The sequence below is a fragment of the Sceloporus occidentalis genome, unplaced genomic scaffold (genome assembly GCF_023333645.1).
Source record: "Sceloporus occidentalis isolate IW3139 unplaced genomic scaffold, rSceOcc1.0.p SCAF_4, whole genome shotgun sequence".
NCBI classification, from domain to species: domain Eukaryota; kingdom Metazoa; phylum Chordata; class Lepidosauria; order Squamata; family Phrynosomatidae; genus Sceloporus; species Sceloporus occidentalis.
This window is the reverse complement of record NW_028316984.1, coordinates 177,916,227-177,937,181: the sequence shown is the minus strand read 5'-3', so window position 1 is coordinate 177,937,181 and position 20,955 is coordinate 177,916,227. Positions and strand designations below refer to the sequence as shown.

Here is a 20,955-nt window from a genome sequence, read left to right as displayed (position 1 = left end):
ATGTCTGTCACTTTAAATCATCTCAACAACAGCTCAGTGGCACCAGGCAGGTTATCCAAAGGTATGGCTGTCTTTCTAAAAATGATGCCATGTAAGATGTTTTTCAAAGTATTTCCTAGAGTCAAATATTTGTTTCCTGTAACAAATATTTGCACATGTACCTAGGGGAACAAAGGGTGAGTTTGATTAAGCTGCTCAGGGTTTATTTGTTTTAAAAATTTCAACATGTCAGGATTAGTTCACTAAGATTAGACTGCTGGAAGAAATGTTTCCATTGAAGCCCCCCAAAACTGAACAAATAGGTTAACCAAAACAGAACTACTCTGAGACTAAATCAATGTGAGCTATCAATGTAAGAGCTGAAAACCTCTCTCATTATAGAGGATGAGCAGAAATCCAAGTAGAATATGCATGATATGGCTAACAACCTTCTGAGTACATTTGCTATCAGTCAGTGCTTTCTTCATATAATGCATTAATGCACTGCCTTTACAAAAAACACTTAGCAGTTTATGATCATGGTTTACAATCTATTAGCCAAACAATTAGTGTGCCTTTTAATGCTTGTTAAAAAGTAAATACCAAACAAGAAGTTGAGGAAAAGCAGAGTCCAGATGGAACCCTGGCAACTCCACACACATACAGATTTTGGTCCTGATCTGTTCATGGTACACACCTGTAACTTGCATTGCTTCAAAAATAAGTTTTCCCTGAAGTGCAAATAAACAGATATTGTGATTGAATCTAGATGAGTATCACAGCAGGAACAAAGGATTTGTAGTTATGGCTCCTTCCTCTGGCATTCTGAAATAATTCTATCAGATAGGGAGCTTCAGTGCTGTAGATCAGGGGCGTTCACAAGAGATTTCTAGCAAAGAGAGTTCGCTATATCTCATAACTACAAATCCCAGGATTCCAGAGGAGTGAACCCATGGCAATTAAAGCAGTATCAAATTGATATAGTTGTGCAGTACAGATACACCCCAGTCTGATCTGTAGCTAAGCATCAAATGCACACTAATACATCACCAATCTATGTAAACAGGCAGATGGATCAAAAAATGCAAATCATGAGTGAAAATGCAGGTGTTGATGTCTGCTCTGTATTAGGAGTGTAATCAGAAAGATATAATCATCCCATGCTGCAGTATTGTCTGAAATAGATCAATATGCAATGTATTTTCTATCTTTCTTTCATGATGGCTTTCAAGAGTCAAAATGCTCTTATGACCCTGAATGTTACAAGATGGTAAAATAATAATAATCTTTCTCTTGCTCTCTCTTTTAATTCACAGAAAAACCAGTAAGAAGAATGAATTCTGCTGTCTATCTGTGTTTGCTATTGGTTGGCCTTCCCACCATCACTTATGGCCACCATCTCAATGGTCATGATAATTCAAGTATTGCAGCTCTGAAGATCTATACCAACACTGCGCAGTTTGGACTTAATTTGTATGAACAGATTTCTTCAGCATCACCTGGCAAGAATATTTTCTTCTCACCTATCAGCATCTCTTCTATCTTAGCATTTCTGTCACTGGGGGCAAGATCAACCACCCACACTCAGATTCTGGAAGGCCTCAGCTTTAACCTGACACAAATCCAGGAAAAGGAAATCCATGATGGGTTTCATAACATCTTTTCTGTGATAACTAACCCTGACAATGCGGTCAAAATTGATATTGGTCAGGCTCTGTTTCTGAAAGATGACCAAAAACCACTACAGAAATTTTTGGATGATGCCCATGCCTTCTATGAAGCAGAAATGTTATCAGCAAATTTCCAGGAGCCCAAAGAAGCTGAGAAGCAGATCAATGAATATGTGGAGAAGAAAACCCATGGGAAAATTGTGGAACTGGTCAAAGGTCTCGATCCAACCACTGTTATAGTTATGGTTAACTACATATTCTTTAAAGGTAAATTATGAATATCTGAGAAGATTCTTCAGCCAAACTGATGTGTAAATCTTCTTATAGTCATCCAATTAAGTTGAATGGTGGAAGTTTCAGGACAGGTAAAATGAGATACTTCTTTGTAAAATGCTAGAAACTTTGGAACTCACAACCACAACGTGTAGTGATGGCTGCCAACTTAGATAGTGTTAATTCAGCAAAGAGTTTCAAACTTGAATGGTTCCAGGATGGTGCGTAGTAGTCCCTTCCATAAAGCTGAGATGATTTTTATTTGAGGTTCAGGCAGCAATCATGTCAAAGGCAGCCTGAGATCAAAAGCAAGTAGAAAATTCAGATACAAGATGTAAACAGTACAGTGGGAGAGAGAGAAGGTTCGGGTAAGAGGCAAGGTCAAAAGCTGCTTGAGATTCAAGTCAGCAAATGTTTCAGAAATTAAGTTCAGACAAACAAGCAGGCAATAGCCATGATCTATGGCAGCAAGGTGGACAAAGACACAGCAGCACATTAGAAAGAGGAGCATTATTTCTTCAGCTGAGGGTTTTAAGCAGGAACTGGCAAAGATCCACACAAGGCTCAACAACTGAGGCTTCTTAAATCCTCCTCAGCATGCTGATGGGGTGATGAATTCTCTCTACATTTTAACCAGACCTTTAAAAGACTTATCCATGATGTTCAACCCTATTCTCAAAATAGGTTCAGCACCTTGGATAATTCCTTTAACATAATGTGTTAAACCTGAAGAGGATTCAACTGCCCCCTGACATGGGATCCATGACCCTTATACCAGTGTAAGATGTAGTTGAGCATTTATCAGGAGCATCTGCATTCTGCAGGTGCTGATGCTCTCAGGGACTCCATATTCACTCCACTTCAGCCTCTGAATCCTGACCTTCTTACTCATGGTTTGGATGCTCTGTTGCCCCCCCCCCCCAAGAGCTCTGGCATGAATAGTTCTGGAGATTTGCCTGTTTTGGGGATGCCAGATCCCCTACAAAGAGGGGTCCTCGAGCAGGAGAGATTATTTGCAAAGAGGATCAAGTCCATTCATGAAAGATGGATCTGTATTCAAGATGTATTAGTCATGATGAGAGAGAGGCAATGTGAAGAGCAGGAATGCTGAGGAACAGGAAGCAGTGGAGTGAGGTTGCTGTTATATTCACTACCCTATTTGTGGGTTTTCCATAGGCAACTATGTGAATACAGCAGCGCACTAGAACATAGCTTCTGGTGTCCTTATGTACTGAAATTCAGTAAACCAGAGTCAGCTCTTCAGTTAGTGAAGGTAGGGTGGGATTGTACACAGCAACTAGTTCACAGCAAACTGAGTAAATCTAATCAATCACCTCAGTAAATCATTCCATTTATTGAAAACTAGCCTATGATTTATGTGTCAAGGGATCTTGTAGCATCTTTGAGACTAACTGAAAGAAAGAACCTGGTAGCGTGAGCATTCGTAGATTTGAGCATACTTCCTCAGATGTTTCTGATCCCAGGACACTATACAGGTTCCCAGTTCATCCTTCATCACTGCTGATGCCAGTATACAAAAACGAGGCAGTAAGTTAAGGCTTGACTAGTCAAACACACATAAAAGACCTAGAATCTGCTCTATATACTTTTCTAGCTTTTCTCCCGTTCAAGCAACTGGAGCTGGGGATGTTCCTCCTGAAAACCCCACTTCCTGGAGTAGGGGGAAATCCCTTATGACTTGCTAGGCTAAACAATGAACTATTATGGGTCTGAAGGCTTTCATGGCTGCCATCCATAGTTTTTTGTGGGTTTTTCAGGCTATGTGGCCATGCTCTTCTAGAACATGGCCACATAGCCCAAAGAACCCACAAAAAACTATTAGAGGTCCCTTCTCCAGCAGTGTACTTCCATTTTAATTTCCTTTCTAGAGTTTCTTTTAAGGTGTGTGTGTGGGGGGGGGGGAGGTGAAATGTAGTGAAATCCACAGATTTCCACCATCCAGTCTAGTTCAGTCACATTTTTTCTGTAATAGGTATAATGTCAGCATGGCATAGTGGTTTGAGCATTGGACTAGGACTCTGGAGACCAGGGTTCAACTCCAAGCTCAGCCATATAAACCCACTGGGTGATCATAGGTAAGTCACACTCTCTTGCTTTCAGGGGAAGGCAATGGCAAAGCCCCTCTGAAGAAACCTGCCAAGAAACCCCCAGAAATGACTTGAAAACACACAACAACATTTTTTTTAAAAAATCACTGTTTTTTGAGGTTGCACATAGTAAGTGGTGTATGTCTTGACAAAACCAATCAGAAGTATAGACAAAACACAACCTTTCCTGTTCCAAATTAGTTGGCATGGTGTCGGCACCAATTGTCTTCTCAGCATTATAAAAGTGGTCTAAGTTCCATAAGGAATGCTCTGACCACACTCTGAATTCCTGTTGATAACTGGTATAGTGTTACATTATGTCAAAGTAACTCCATGGGACTGAAAGGTAATTGAGGGATCCAGACTTGTGGAAAGAGGTCAGAGTAATGCCCATGCTTCTTTCCAAGAGGACTGTGGGCTGTTATGCAACCTGGGGAAACACTTGCCAAGGAAGGTCTTGGAGACCTCTTTATGCAAACCAGTTGTTTAACTGGCTGTATGTCTCAAACCAGAAAAAAATGCTGAACATTTGAAGTATGTGGATTGTCCCTTCCATTTGCATGTGGATTGCCCTTTCTTTGTCAGGTGAACCTTGGTTTAAAAATTGTCATTTACCTTGAATCTTTGAAAACAGAACAAATCTATAGGTTGAAGCAGTAAGGGATAACATTTCATCCTCATGTTTTGTACTTCACCTCCCAGAAGCCTTGGCCAATATAATCAATGACAAGTTACTGTAGAAGTTGCAGTCTAAAGCACCTATTCATTTAAGCTCTTGCTGTGAAACAGTCCAATGTCTGCTCTAAGCACATGGCAATTATGTCCATTTAATGGTTGGAGAAGCAGTATAATTCCTCCTAAATATGATCATGTATTGATTGTGTCCCTTTAGGCAGCTGGGAGAAACCTTTTGATCCAGCAATGACAACAGAAAGAGACTTCTTTGTAGATCATGAGACAACTGTCAAAGTCCCAATGATGCACAGGCTGGGCTGGTTTCACTACTATTTTGATGCTGAGCTCTCCTGCACAGTGCTACAGCTTGACTACAATGGTACTGCTACAGCATTTTTTGTCCTACCTGAAGCTGGGAAAAGCAAGGAACTGGATAAGGCAATTTCACTTGGTGTTTTGACCAAGTGGGCTGAACGTGTTCGACGGTAATATTTACTAATGTATTATTCTAGATAGTTATAGCAAAAGGACTTTTACAAGCAGAGCCATCTTTCTTCCTGATTTGGACCTTTTGAAGACTGTAGCTACGAGGGGAGGGAAATGAAGGCCCCAAAAATTACCCTGGTGGATACACACTGGTCACCCCTGAACTAGATACTTGAGTGAAATCCCTGACCTGCACGAAAGCCACAAGTTGCAACTGATAGGTTCTTTTCAAAAGCCGCAAGGCTAAGACTAGGGCTAGCATGCCTGATTCCATTCCTTCTTCCCTGCCCAAGAGTACAGTGGCAAATCTATTGTTGCCCAATGTGATTTTCATGACTGAACAGGGATTTCTACAGGTCTCTCCAACTCAACTGTTGAGTCAAAAGGATTGGTCTTGTAAAGCAAAGCATTCCAAGACATAGGGTGCTGATCCTCTTCTATGAGACAAACGTTAGGATTCAAGGCAACATCAAAACCACCAAAGGTTGTGATCCTAAGCATATATACAAATGTGTAAGATCTGGGCCACTGGCTCTTCCTTCTGAGAAGGAACCTAGATGTGCCACTGTTCATACAAGCTCTCCCTGGGTTCTGGGTAAACAGCTTTAAAAAGCAAACAGCAAAAGCAAGGAGCTCAGTCTGAACTAGCATCTGGATGGTGATGAAAGAAAACTGTAACCTATTGTCCCATGGCAGGAGGGGATAGATGTTGTTGGACTGAAAACCCTAGCATTCCTCAATTTTGACCATGCTATCTAGGATGACTAGGAGTTGCAGTGGCAGTACATCAATAGGGCTGCACTTTACCCATCCTTGCTTTAATCTCTGGCTGCAGTTATCACCTGAGACAAGAAGCCTGCATTTGCTATTTGCATTGGTAGAAAAGTCCTTCTGAAAAGCAAGCTTCACCACCATGGGAACACTTGCCTTTTCTTCTTGTTGTTTTTTTGCCATCACTTGAAAGTTCTTTCTTTGGGCCCTGGTTGTTTCTTTTTCTCTGGGTTGTTCTCAGGGGCCTAGAAGGTAAGGCTTAGTGGTCAGGGGGACTTGTTTGCAGAGAGCCACAGAGATCACCTTAGCCTCTTGTATTCACCACATGGTACACAGATGGTGTACATAAGATAACAGTGCCTTGTCAGTTGTAGGTGTTGTGATGAAACCAAATGGTAGAGGAGGGTTTGGGTATACTAGACCAGATTATTCAAAGTTTTATAGGTCAGCACTAGACTCTGAATATTGCTCAAATGGCCCCCAGAAGCCAACACAAACACTGGCACTTTACTGTTATGAGCTCCCAATGTCATGAGCTGATAAGACCTGCCTCATCAGAAGGCAGGTTACAATTAAGGTTGTCAGTTCAGGACAAAATCTGAGAGCTAAGTGATGGCTCCATGTGATATATTTAAGAGTTACACAATATGTACCAGCCACAATTGTTCATACCTTGTCATTCTCAGACAGACAGACAGACAGACAGACAGACAGGCAGGCAGACAGGCAGGCAGGCAGGCAGACAGACAGACACTAAGAACAAATTTTCCTGTTAGGGCATTAAAACAGAAATCTTAACTAAAGGCCTCTGAATATTGCTGATCAAGGTGAAATGTGTGGATTATTCCTTCTCACTTACTTAGGGAGGTTGGACAAGGAACATTTAATCTAGCCTCCTAGCTTCCAGTGGATGCAGAGCAAAGCAGAGGGTGAGCCTTGGCATCTGAATAACTGGGTGGGATGTAGGAAGCTAAGTAATAATACATAGACTGCCAGGAGAGTCTTTACAAATTGGAGCAACAAATCAATTAAATCTTGCAAATTGGAGCAAGCTGCTGCTCTACTTGGTGAGGTGAAGATGTTCATGTGGCCCTTTCTTCTTGCCTGGAGCTGAGCCCATGAAAACTGGAGAATATACATCCTTATCTCCCAGGTGGAAATGACCCATGAAAACTGGAGACTCAGGGCCTAGCCATGAAATCTGGTGACCCTAGCACTCTACACTAGCTAAAGAACCTGAATTGTTAGGAAGGGCAGTCTTACATAAACTGTGTTAACATTAGTTGGGCAATGATGTAATTTAAATCCACTTCACTCTTAGTGACTCAAGGGTACATGAGATGTTTTAGATCTCATCATTTAATTTGAAAAAATTAAATATCAATATCACTTTATTGTCTCTCTGTGTTGTTTCTTACAGTCACACAGCAAACGTGTATCTTCCAAAGTTTAATATTTCTGTCAGCTATGACCTAGAGGAGCCCCTCTCCAAACTGGGTATTACTGATATATTCTCTGACCATGCTGATCTCTCTGGAATCACTGGGGAAAGTTTGAAAGTATCAAAAGTAAGTCTAACACAATAATTGCCATTATTCATGTGGTTTCATTTAAGCCAAAATCTTGGTTTTAGAACGATAATGCATCTGGTTGTCTTCTAGGCCTCCCTCCCCATGTTATAACAATATAACTGATTGTTTTGGGGTTTTTTGCTGTATTTTGTTTTAATATATGTTGGAAGCTGGCTTGCTTTCTGCACTGGATGAAATTAAATTAATAAAATGTGGGTGTTGTGTTCAGATCTTTGATTGTTTCTGGACACTTTGCAACTTATCAAGGACCTTCTTGAAGTGTGGCACCCAGAACTGGAAACAGTATTCCAGATTAGGTTTAACCAAAGCAGAATAGAGCAGAACTACTACTTCCGTTGATCTGGACATTATACTCCTGTTGAAGCAGCCCAGAATTGCATTGGCCTTTTTGGCCATGGCATCATACTGGTGACTTGCATTAAGCTTGTGGTCTGTTAAAACCTCTCTAACCCCCCCCCCCCCCATGCATTTATACTTTCAAGACAGGTGTCATTGATTCTATTTCTGTGTATTCTATTTTTTATTTTTGCCTCATTGTAGTACATTACAATTACCCCATTGAAATTTATTTTGTTAGTTTTGGCCCAGCTCTCCAATATATCAGGGTCATTTTGAATTGTGATCTTATCCCACTAGAGTATTAGCTCACCCACCACCACCCGTTTGGCATCATCTGAACATTTGATACACATGCCTCCTATTCCCTCATGTAAGTCATTTATAAAGATGTTAAACAACACGTGGTCCATTATAGAACCCTGAGTCACCTCACTAGTTGCCTCTTTCTAGGATGAAAAGCAACCATCAGTGAGCACTCTTTGGGTTCAACCTGTCAACCAGTTACAAATCCACCTGGCAGTAGCATTGTCTAGCCCAGAATTCACTAGCTTACCTGTGAGAATATAACTTGTAAATCAGATATGTGGAACCTGTGGGTCTCAGATGTCATTGGATTACATTACCATCATCATTAAGTATGCTGGCTAGGCTAATAGAAACTGGAGTCAAACAACATCCAGAAGACGATCGGTTCTCCACTTCTGTTGAAATTAAATCACTTACCAATATTAATATGATGCCTGAACTCAAGAGTCTAAGCTCAACAGACAACATGTGCATAAATCAGAATATTGTATAGTGAGTAGTTAGCAGTTAGAAATTACATTCCTGTCATTTATTTTTCCTGGAAGCTCCCTTGAGGATCAGAGAGATTTCCTTTCAACCAATGATTTAACCCTTCTCTGTCCTGATCCAGAAAGATTCCAGTTTAACCAACAGTTTCCACAGAATACATATACACACATACAATTCTTATCAGGTATGCAATACAGATAAATGTGTAGCACATTCTGACTATTATGTTGGAACCAAGGTGCACAAGTCAAAATATCAGGATGTTTTTATATGTAGGAATGATGCCCAGCATGGTGTAGCAGTCTGAGCACTGGACTTTGAGAGACCAGGGTTTGAATCCTTGCTCAGCCATGGAAACACCTTGGACAAGTCACACTTTCTCAACCTCAGAGAAAGGCAAAGGCAAAGCAGCCTCTGAATGAATCTTTCCAAGAAAATTCTATGATAAGTTTGCCTTATGATCACCATAAGTCAGAAATCACTTGAAGGCACACAACAACAAAGATGATGACATGTTTTACTCCTTCCATGCCTTCTTTTTCCCTTAGAGCTTAACTGCAATGTACAGAACAGCCTGGGAGAAAAGAGGGATTTTTCCAGCAATGGTTTATTGCTGGGAGCTATACCTCTCATAAAGGGTGCCTCGGTCTTCATTTGATGATTTAAGTTTCATTAGCTCCTGGAACATATAAAAATCTTAGAACTAGTTTGTTGACACAGATCAACAAAGCTTTCTGCATTATTGGGATTTCTTTGAGAGTGAGCATTTGTTTCTGCACTACACTTCAAACAAAAACCCAACAACAACACTACACTATTGTCTGTGTCTGAGATTCAACGCTGTTCTGAGTACTGTAAATGTTTTGCAAATGGAATTCAACTAGGGGCTCATCACACCAAGAACTCGCAGTTTTGCTGTGATGGCTCCTCTGAATAACCATTCCATGACTGATAGAGACTGGGGGAAATCAGCAAAGCATCTGGCTATATCCCATAGCCAGATGCAGACTGATGATCCCACTGAGATTTGCCAAGTCCTCCTGAGTTTTCAGAAGATGATTTAATCATTCTGTGTCTGCCTACAGGAACATAGCCAGATGCTTCTCTGAGACCCTGCTCTACTTATGGAAAACAAAACAGCAAACCGGTGTATCCTGTGTGGGTTTTGATAGTCGTGATGGGTGGAATAGAATACCAGTGTCGACACTAGCCAAAAAAAGGACAGATGAAGGTGTAAGGTGGACTTACATCTATGTATATCAGTAACAGATGCCACCCTATTACTGTCCGTGAGTCTATCACAGGAAATTTAGTTAGTAACAATAATCATACAGATTGTCAAATCTGAGCAGATTGAAAGATGAAGATAACAACCCTGTTTAAGAAGCAACCCAGTTCAGCTTCATGTAAATGATCTTGTTCTTTTTCCCAAACTTTGACTCATTTTTTTGTTTCTTCTTAGATTGCCCATAAAGCTGCGCTGACTGTTGATGAAAGGGGTACTGAGGCAGCTGCAGCCACTGCAGTCGAAATCATTCCCATGTCTTTGCCTCCAACCATTGAGTTCAACCGTCCTTTTCACATGCTGATGTATGATGAAGTCACCAACAGTACACTTTTTATTGGCAAAATAGTAGACCCAACTAAGCCTTAAGCAACAAATACAGTAAATTCTGAATACATCTTGAAAATAAACAACACTTTGGAACCTGAAGCCATCCTGCTCCCTGATTCCCATTCTCATAAACCAAAAGGAAGCCAGAATGAGATCATAACTCAATATGTGTTTAGGAAAAAATATAAATGGCCACACATTATAGTTAATTGACTGGGGCCAGAATCCTGTTGGGGTCTTATATCTTTATTCCTGTTGTGAAAATTAGAATTGGGCAGTTCCATACTGTCTGTATCCAGAAGAGACTGCTGTTATGTAGCAAATCTAGAAAAGTGATTGGTATATAATGGGACCCATGCACAATGGGACTGATGCACAACAGGATGTGCATTGCATCAGTCCCAATGCACATAGAGCATCAATGTGCTTTGATCACTCTTGCTAGTGTGCTGTTATGCATCTTTGCAATTCAGTAAAAGGGTTTCCTAGTGCTGCTGTTGCATAGCAAGGTATACATAAAGTTACAAAATGTAACAGGTCATATAGGGTTCTGACATGATTTTTTAATGCTCCCCACAGAGAAACCTTGGCTGGAGGTCACACTTAAACATGGCAGCATCTACCAGGGCATGCTTCTTCAATAATATCATACTTAAGTGCCAACTAAGCAGTATATATGATACAGTTTAATCTTTGGATGGCTACTGTCCCTCTAAGGATGGATAGGGAGCATCTTACACAGAACTGTGGTATTTTTAAAAAAATATCAAAGAGATTGGGAGTGCTCTTCAATAATACTCTACTTTCCAGGGATGGTATTAGTTCAATAGTAGGTGCATGATAAATCATAGTATCAGTCTTCCAAGCTGGGCTTCCTGCTATTAACTTCTACAGAGGCTGCACAAGACTGTCAGCTTCTTCTCACACTAGCAACCATCTGGCTGAGTAGGATTACATAAGGACATCTATACTGTCCTTCCATCTATGTTAACTGAAGTATCCCTACATACACAGAGAGAGAAGTGCACAGCTGCCTCAAAAGTTTGGCTTCCCATTTTTTAACAGCTCTTGGAAGACACATCAAATCAATGTGTGAATGACATGCTTTATAAACACTGCAGGAAGGACAAATAGAAAACAGTGATATGGTGTCACACTATATGAATTACTATACAGAGTTGCTACAGGTAGCAATATCAGGGCTTGTAAACAATTAAGTACTATGTAGACATACTTATGCCACTTGACCAAAACAGTGATGGTGATCTGAAGATGAAAAATGAAATCTGGGAGGCAACCAAAAGATAAAGTACAATAATGCTAGATTACCCTCCATTACAAAAAGGTAAAGGAAGCATGTACCATAAATGATACCATCTAGGTACCTAAAACACACTACAACAAGTATTGCAAGAACTCTCTATTTCCAAGAAAAATTAGAATAAATGAAGTACTGGAAAACACAATTCAAAAAGGAAATTATTGTTACTAAAAGTCAGAATGATGTGAATCAATAATAGGTCAATTGATACCAAGATGAATGATTTGACTCATGATGATAAAATTAATGTGTTAATCTGTGTTCATGTTAATCTCTCTTAATCTAGATCAGTCTGGATCATTATGCAATGCGATCTTGTAGCATCTTTGAGACTTAACTGAGATAAAGAAGTTGCTAGCATGAGCTTTCATTAATTGGCTCATGTAGATCAAATTTGTCTTTTGAAGAAGGGACACTAGACAATTGTGCCCTAGAACAGTTGAGCAACCAAGGGGGAGGAGACCCTGGTCTTAATCCTACATGGAACCAAGAATGTGATAGAAGAAATAAATTTTATTGACAAAAAATGAAAATGGTAATTGCAAAACTGTCAGATACAACAAATCTGTAAATTGCCAACTTTCAAAGATTGTTAGCAAAATCGTGTACATTTTCAAATGAAGAAACTTCACCTAGATGAAATAAAGAAGAGAAAGTTAATTATTGACCAACCATGAAATAATGAGACCATATACAATATTTGTGGTTTAAACAAGGGGCATTTTTATTGACCTAGAACCTATTTGAATATTTGAGGCCTGGGGCTGAGCAAACAAAGCAACCTGCTAAGGGTTTAACTGAGGCACAAATATCAAGTTATGACACCTCCGCAGCAACCCTTGTGTGAAACACTACACTAGACCCTGGAGATAATCCAAAGACATTGGTTGCTATCTCAGACAGTCATTTTGGAAGTCCAACCTTAAGGGCTCCCTCTCAAGCCCCACAACTTTGTAAAATAAAATAAATAATTTTTTTTTAATTTCTATCCCGTTTTTTGCCAGGCAATCAAAGCGGCGTACAACAAGCTAAAATACATCCATATATACACAGTACCCCCCTTAAAACAAGATTAAACAGTATAAAATTAAAACTAACATGCTAAAATCCAAATAATCCAAATAATAACTATAGGCAGAGTTCAACAGATGGGAAGTCTTATTTGTGGCTGAGTATTTTATTCCGGGAAGGCCTGCTGGAAGAGATCTGTCTTAATGCCTTTTTTGAAGCTCTCTAGATTGGTAATTTGATGTATCTCGTCCGGCAGGCCATTCCATAAATTGGGAGCGGATGCAGAAAATGTCCTCTGGGAGGTCACCATCAATCTGGTCTTTAAGAGCTGTAGTAAATTCCTCCCAGAGGACCTGAGTGTACGGGGCGGATTATATGGAAGAAGGTGATCCCTTAGATAGGTTGGGCCCAAGCCATGTAGGGCTTTCTAGGTGATAACCAATACCTTGTACTGTGCCCGGAAACTAATAGGCAGCCAGTGGAGTGACTTCAATATTGGTGTTATATGGTAATTCTTTGCTGTTCCTGTGACCAACCTGGCTGCCATATTCTGTATCAACTGGAGTTTCCGGACTAGGCACAAGGCTAGCCCCATGTAGAGCACATTGCAAAAATCAAGTCTTGAGGTTACCAGTGCGTGTACTACGGTTTCGAGGTCACCCTGTTCCAGGAAAGGGCACAGCTGGCGTATCAGCCGTAGCTGATGACAGGCGCTCCTGACCGTTGCATTCACCTGATTCCTCATTTGAAGCGACAGGTCAAGAAGCACGCCCGGACTGCGAACACAGTCCTTTGAGGAGAGCGTGAGCCCCTCTAGGACTGGAGGTTGCAACCCAGTACCTGGTTTGGGGGCCCCTACCGTAAGTACCTCCGTTTTGTCTGGATTCAACTTCAACTTGTTTTCCCTCATCCAATCCATTACTGCCTGAAAACACTGGTTGAGGGGAGAGATGCCATCTGCCGTTGTCACTGGTGACCAGGACATGGAGAAATATATTTGGGTGTCATCAGCATACTGATAACACCCGGCCCCATATCCACGGATGATTTCTCCCAGCGGTTTCAAGTAAATGTTAAATAGCATTGGGGACACAATTAAGCTCTGTTTTTGAAGAGCAACTGTCCCCAAAAATCATCATCTGGAATCTGTCCGAGAGAAAGGAATAGAACCACTGCAATGCAGTGCCTCCAATTCCTAACTCTCTCAGGCATTCCAGGAGGATGTCATGTCGCAAGAGAGAGTAAGCTGCCATATCAGTCCCAAGGGCAGACTCTTTCACCAGTCCCACAGTTCCATGTCCTGTGGAGACAGTTCCAGAGAAAGGGCATGTGAGGGGCTGAATGACCCGTAAATAGCCTCCTCCTTTGCTCCCTGCACTTCAATGCCCCAGGTCTTCTCTCCTCTCATGGGGGTCAACAAGCAGCTGCCTTCCCCACAGTGATGTTTGCCTCATGGCTCAGGGACCCCAAAGGAAGATCAACAGCACTGACTGCCTTCAAAATACATGATGATATTGATGATCATGATCATGATGATCATGATGATGATGATGATCATCATCATCATCATTATCATCATCATCATGATATTTATTTGTATCCAGCTTCTCACAAAATTGGTACCCAATGCAGCTTACAACTTAGATGAACAATGCAATTTAAAACATGAAAAGTGAACATTAAAATTGAATTATGGAAACTTGAAATGAAAGGTGCATTCCAGGAGAGAATGGCTGAGCAATCTGTGAACCTCCAGATGCTGTTGGGCCTCAGCTCTCATTATCCCTGATCACATATTACCTAGGAGTAACAGGAACCATCTTCCAAAAAAAAACAACCCTTCCTTTGCTCTGTCTTGCTAAAATCAAACACCTTCCTTCCTTTAAGCCAGAAATGTCATGAAAAGACCTCACTGCTTAATTTTCTGCTTTTGTCGATAGATGTAGGATAGCATTACCCTTTTCTGAAAAGAAAAAAGATGTGTGTGTCTGCTGTCCTTTGGATGGACTTTCAGTTACATTATTATTATTTAATGTGCAGAATGCAGCAATTCCATTCCCTTGCTCCTTTATTTCCCATTTACTTGCATTTAAACAAAGCACTCTACATGCATCTTTCTTTTTCCTGCTGGTACATTGGACACAGGTACCACAGATCATAAATGAGCAGCTGAGGTATCACTTGTATTTTCTCTGCCAAAAGTCACACTGCCCATTGCAATTAGTGCTTGTGCTTCATTCCCTCTCTTCTAATTGCTGCCTTGTGTTCCACATCTCCTGCCACCTGGGAGGAACACATTTATCTATCACATTTGTTCTTCGCATTTCCTCTCTGTACCAGCTCTTCTTCACACCCTCCCACTCTAACTCCCACATTGTAACAACTCCTTTCCCAGTACACAACCATTTGTACAGAAGGTGGACACTGTTGGCTCTGCTGTTGCACAGCCCACGCTAGAAATCACACATCTACACGTGCTGCCATTGGAGGCTTATTCAGGATGAGGGACAGATCCTGCCCAGGGTGAGGCATTCCATCACAACAACACCGTCACTTTAATCCATGCCATACAGGTCCAAACCAATGACATTTTGCTGCCTGAGTCAAAGGACAAAATGGCATCCCCCCAGCATTCAATATACAGTAGCTGACTGGACTAACTGTTGAATTTTACTTCAACATCAGGAATGGGTTGAGTCTTTCTGCACACCTGAGGGCAGCAGACTAGGTTAGGGTGTTCCAGGCTGTTTGGAACATCAACCTCTGTCCTTCAAGAGAGGGTAAGATTCAATGGACTCTGGAGGAATAGCTGAAGAGACTGCCCTAGCTATGTCTCACAGCTGCCATCTGAATTAATTGCCTCACTCTGCTTGACTAACCCTAAGAGTGTAACACTAGCCACCAGAATCTCTTTCACACTACATCCATGTAGCACTTTGGTACCATTTTAACTGCCATGGTGGCATCCTATGGAACCCTGGGTTTTGTGGTGCTCTCTGATAAAGGATTCTAAATTCTTCACAAAACTACCAATCCCAGGATTTCATAGGATGGAGCCATGGCAATTAAAGTGCTATCAAAGTGGTAGAACCACATAGAGCAAAGAAGACCAAAGGCTAGGTCCTTTGAAGAGAAATCTGCAAGGTACCTTCACTAAGCATGACCCTATGACCAGTGCCTCTTTCCTCCACCTCCCCTGATAGTGGCAGCAGCAATGTCTGGGGAACCATCTCATAGAATCATAGAATAATAGAGTTGAAAGAGACCGCAAGGGCTGGAAATATAAATTCCAAAAAGCAAACCTTGATTTTACCAATTTATATACGGGATACCATTTTACTACACCACTATTAAGTTTATCATACGGCACTTGCAAGAATGGGAACAGAATGGAACGGCACGGAACGGGGTGGTGGTAGTGGTGGGAGAATGGGTGTTACCACACAGAACACCACTGATGCTGCCGAGAGTCCCCAAGCTGTTCCCCATCTGTTCCCCAGCCATTCCTGGCAGCCAATTTTGAAGAATGGTTCAAAATCATCCTTCAAAATCAGTGGGTTTTTATGTTCAAGTGGAAATTGAAACCCTGACCTCCGGAGTTGTAGTGCAACACTCCAACCACTATACCACACTGGCTTTATGATCTTTTTAATATCGTTGTTGTTGTTGCTGCTGCTGCTGTTGTTGCTGTGTGTCTTCAAGTCATTTCCAACTTATGGTAATGACATGTCTAGTCCTCTCTCAGTTTTGGAGCACTGCTTGAGATAGGCAGCTGAAGAGACCCCTGAAGGCTCATATCAGGATCCTGCAGCAGATGCCTGTCTCAGGAGGCCCCTCAGCTTGGAGAGTACTGACTATCTCATTATTTATTGCCTTGCTCTCCAGCACCTCAGGTATGGCTGTGCTGGAGCAGCTGCAAGGTTTCAAAGACAGGATTTGGAGGGCACTTTTGGCATACAACATTGTAATTACTAAAGAGGATGCCAGCACATGTTTGTGATTTGCTTTTATTGTTATTGTCATAAAGAAATAATTTTAAAAAATTAAAATTATATATATAATTTAATATATGTTTAAAATATATATTCCACTATATAGTTGGCCCTCAGTATCAATGGACTTGCCATCCATGGATTCAAGGATCTGCTGATGGCAAGCCCCCATTCTCCCCAGTGGTGGTGCATGCATGTGGCCTCGCTGCCATTGAAGTCCCATTATACTGTGTGTACAAACTGCCATTGGGGGCAATGGAACTTGAGCATCAACAGATTTTGGTATCCACAGGAGGGCCCAGAACGGATCCCTGCAGATACCAAGGGCTGACTGTATACATATCACCCCGCTCTCTCCCTGTGTGTGTGTGTGTGTGTGTGTGTGTGTGTGTGTGTGTGTATTTTTCACATATTCTATTCCACTATAGGTTCAAGGTTACTTCTTTTCCTGTGTCAAAGTCATCAAAGCTGTAAAATCTGTTTGCTTGTTGTCCTGTGGCAGATTTATGTAATCATAAATTTAATTTTCACATTAATGTGGCACCATGATCACTGCTTTCTCAGGGCCTGTGCTTTTCCAAGAAATGAACATTGTAGTTCAACAAAACTAGAAGACACCAGACTGGGGAAGACTGGATCATTTCAACACTTCAGAGCAGAGGGGGCAAATGTGGGGCCCATTCACACTACAAAAAAAATCGGTTTTCAAACCGATTCAATCACGTGAAGTTCATACTCACCCCGAATCTCACACAAGCGAATCCGAGGCTTGCACACCCGTTCCATGGTAAATGGCCCCTAGCGCGGTGTTTTTGAAATCGGCGCAAATACCGTTTCTTTTTGAAAACCCCGGATCCTGGAATGAGAACTTGGCCTCGATCACAATCGAGGCAAATTGAGGGAGGGATTTAGGTCAGAGGGTGGGCAAAGGGCAAGGCATTTCCTCCCCTCATCGGAGGGGAGGGGGAGGAGGAAAGAGCCCTGGGAAGAAGAGAGCAAGGGAAGGCATTCTTTAGGAGCCTCTTTTCCCTGCATCCCCTGCCCAAAGCCCTCTGTCGCTGGGCATTCCTTCCCTTGCAGGAGGAAAAAATTCAGGTCACGAACGGAGCTCACGTCAGGCAACCCCCCCCCCTTTTCAAATTCAAACAATTTTTTTTGAGCAAATATGCGCATTGAATACATTATGTTTGTATTCCAGAGGCAGATGGAGCCGGGCTTGCACTTTATATCCTTGGATCTCCTTGCCTTCTGCAGAGGGGGAAGCTACAAATGTTGCAAACAATCAATGTTACATTTTTAACAATTGTTTTGGAGCAAATATGCGCATTGAATACATTATGTTTGTATTCCAGAGGCAGATGGAGCTGGGCTTGCACTTTATATCCTTGGATCTCCTTGCCTTCTGCAGAGGGGGAAGCTACAAATGTTGCAAACAATCAATGTTACATTTTTAACAATTTTTTTGGAGCAAATATGCGCATGATTTGTCTTCTTGAGCAGATACAGCAAGGGAAGCAAAGGGAAAGCTAATGTTGCTTTTAAAAGCATAAAAAAAATGCATGGCAATCCCATCCTTTGCCTGGGACAGGGGCAGATCTGACCCCAAAGCCCACAGGTTTATAAAAAATGAGAGAGAGACAGAGGCATCTCTCTCCCTGCTTCAGCCGCTGAAACCCCTGTGCCTGGCTCTTTAAAAAGGGAGGACACTTTCCCCGATGCCCTGCAAACGTCACCATGACGATAGCTTGATTGGCAGCAGCCACCTCGCCAGCAGACACAGAATGCATTCGATTTCTAATTTGCAGGTCAAAATGCATTCGATTTCAAATTTGTAGTGGGCACTTATTAACGGAGCGATTCGGGGGAGGGGCATCCGGATCAGCCCAGTTCCTTCCAGGTCTTTTAGACCAGTATGAATGGGGCCGTGATCTGTTTCTGGCCAGAAAAGGGTATCTAATCAAACTGGCTTGGCAAAGCAAATACTGAAAGAGAAAGGTCTGCTGTGACACCTAGTGGCTTTAGCTGACTGAAAAGCAACTGCCCTTTTTCTTTCCAAACCTGAAAGAAGCCCAAAAAGCAGTGTTAATCTTAACCCTGAAAATAATGATAATATGAAGCTCATTTGTGTCTCATTGCCTGACAACACTCTTGGGATTTATTTATTTTTTTATCTCCAAGGATGAACAATCTCTGACAAACTGCAGACTAATAGTAGTCAATATCCTTCCCTGGTTTTGGTGGAAACTGAAGGGCTTTGCTTTTTTGTGAAGGGGGATATGGGCATGTTTACATGGGCCATTTACATCGGCTTCCTCCAGCTCTCATATTGCCCTGTCCAGATGATGCAGGATCAAAGACACAATTCTTCACGTGGAAAAGCCAGTTCTACACAAAATCTGGGCCACTCACCATTTAGTCTGGATCTTAATCTAGGAAAAACTGGAGCACTCAGGAGCAATGCCGGGCACCAGTTCCCACCATGCCAGCCCACTGTGAGTCACTCTCTCTGAGGTCACAACAAAGCATCCCGCGATGTGATCACCACTGGGTGCCTCATTTTTTACTTGATAAGGAGTGACTCAGACTTCGGTGATGGCACTAGGCAGCACAGTGGGATCAAAGTGACTAGGTGTCTTCCTTTTCCAAGACATGTCCTACATTTCAAAATCTCCTCCACTTTGAGCGTGACTAAAAACATGAATTTATATTTAATGTTTTTAGCTTTTATTTTGGGATATCCTACATTTTTTCTGGAATGTCTTACATTTTGTGGTGCTTTGTCCTCCTTTGTGGATAGGTCATGTGGTCAACTAAGTAGGATGTATGTGTAAATAGCCACCCAGCATTGTTCCAGAATGGGCAGGTAATCGGGGAATTTGAGGCAATTTCAGGGCCAGAATACTCTGGGAGCAGCCCCAAATATTCTTATATATATATGGTTTTGAAAGTTGGGCACCAAAGAAAGCTGACAGGATGAAAGTCAACTCATTTAAAATGTGGTCCTGGAGAAGAATTCTACAGATACGATGGACTGCTGAAAAGACAGGTTAATGGGAACACATGACTCATGGAAAAATGGTGATGCTTGGTAAAGTGGAAGGCAGTAGGAAAAGAGCAACACCACACTAGAGTTGGATTGATTCAATCAAGGAAGTCGCAGACCGGAGTTTGCAAGACCTGAGCCCAGCTACTGATGACCAGGGCTCTTAGAAGTCTCTCATTCATAGGGCCACCATAAATTGAAGTCATTTTGATTACAGCAGCACCTTACAAAATCAGGAGCAATAGGATTCAGGCTCTTAAGTTCAACATGTGCACATTACATATGGCACTTTCTTCTGCTTAAAAATAAGCCCAGATCCTGAACAGATTAAAACTGCAGTGTGGAGGATGAGGCAGTTTAATGCTTTGGGCTGAATTCCCCCCCCCCCCCCAAAAAAAAAAGTTCCAGGCTCCATTCCTCTATACAGCAGCTAAGAAAAAGAAAAAAGATCACACACATTAGTGCCAATGAGAAGTTTTTCTTTTAAAAAATTCTTGCTAACTGCCACATGAGAAAGATGTGGTGGTGGGAGGGAAGTATTAAACTTCCCATCTTTTGCACACAGTGCTGCACTGCTTATGCAACAATGAACAGGGTACAACCAGTGTGCCACCACCAAAGAAGCATTTGCTTAGTCAATTCATTGAAACAGCCCTAGGACAAATCAAGCCTGAACTCTCCCTGGAAGCCAGGATGACTAAATTAAGGCTGTCATATTTTGGCCACAACATGAGAAAAGGCAATGATGCTAGGAAAGGTGGAAGGAAGCAGAAAGAGAGAAAGACCATACACCAGATGGTTACACTCAATCAGGGAGGCCACGGGCCTGAGCCTCCAAAACTTGAGCAAAGCAGTTGAGGACAGGGGAACTTGAAGAAGTCTTATTCAAAGAGTTGTCATGAGTTGATACTGACGTCGAGGCAGTTAACAGCAACAAAAGCAGTAAATTCCTATATCTAAGGGCTCAGGGTTGCATTCAACAAAATCACGTTGTACCATTTAAAGCAACAAAAATAACACAAAGACCAAAAGCATGTTAAACTGTTTCATACTTAAAACATGATAGCTTAAAAAATAGTTTAAACCTTTTAAAACCACTCAGATATTTTGATGAAATTAATCAAACTTCAGAAGCTATCAGAAATAGCAATGTTTTAACTTGTTGGAATGATGGCAACATGGGCATCAATCGGGTCTCTAATGGGAGGCGGATATTCCATAACTGCGGTGTCACAACAAGAAGACCTTCTCCCACATCCTCCCACAATGTATTGTCACAGAGGTA

General features: G+C 41.7%; 1 protein-coding gene across 1 annotated transcript; it reads left to right on the top strand.

Annotated features, from left to right (window-relative positions):
• Positions 1-1,297: 1,297 nt before the first annotated feature.
• On the top strand, positions 1,298-10,402 carry LOC149315076 (alpha-1-antiproteinase 2-like). Its single transcript, XM_089522459.1, has 4 exons — positions 1,298-1,916; positions 4,923-5,190; positions 7,383-7,530; positions 10,151-10,402. Exons 1-4 carry the CDS (start codon positions 1,313-1,315, stop codon positions 10,340-10,342), a joined length of 1,212 nt encoding a protein of 403 aa, XP_089378585.1. The 5' UTR covers positions 1,298-1,312; the 3' UTR covers positions 10,343-10,402.
• The last annotated feature ends 10,553 nt before the right edge of the window (positions 10,403-20,955 follow it).

What these genes read in the sequence shown, in the direction of transcription:
- LOC149315076 (XM_089522459.1), top strand. Translation starts at nt 1,313, where the DNA reads ATGAATTCTGCTGTCTATCTGTGTTTGCTATTGGTTGGCCTTCCCACC. An exon ending in TAACTACATATTCTTTAAAG is followed by an intron (nt 1,917 to 4,922) that starts GTAAATTATGAA and finishes GTGTCCCTTTAG; the next exon opens with GCAGCTGGGAGAAACCTTTT. An exon ending in TGGGCTGAACGTGTTCGACG is followed by an intron (nt 5,191 to 7,382) that starts GTAATATTTACT and finishes TGTTTCTTACAG; the next exon opens with TCACACAGCAAACGTGTATC.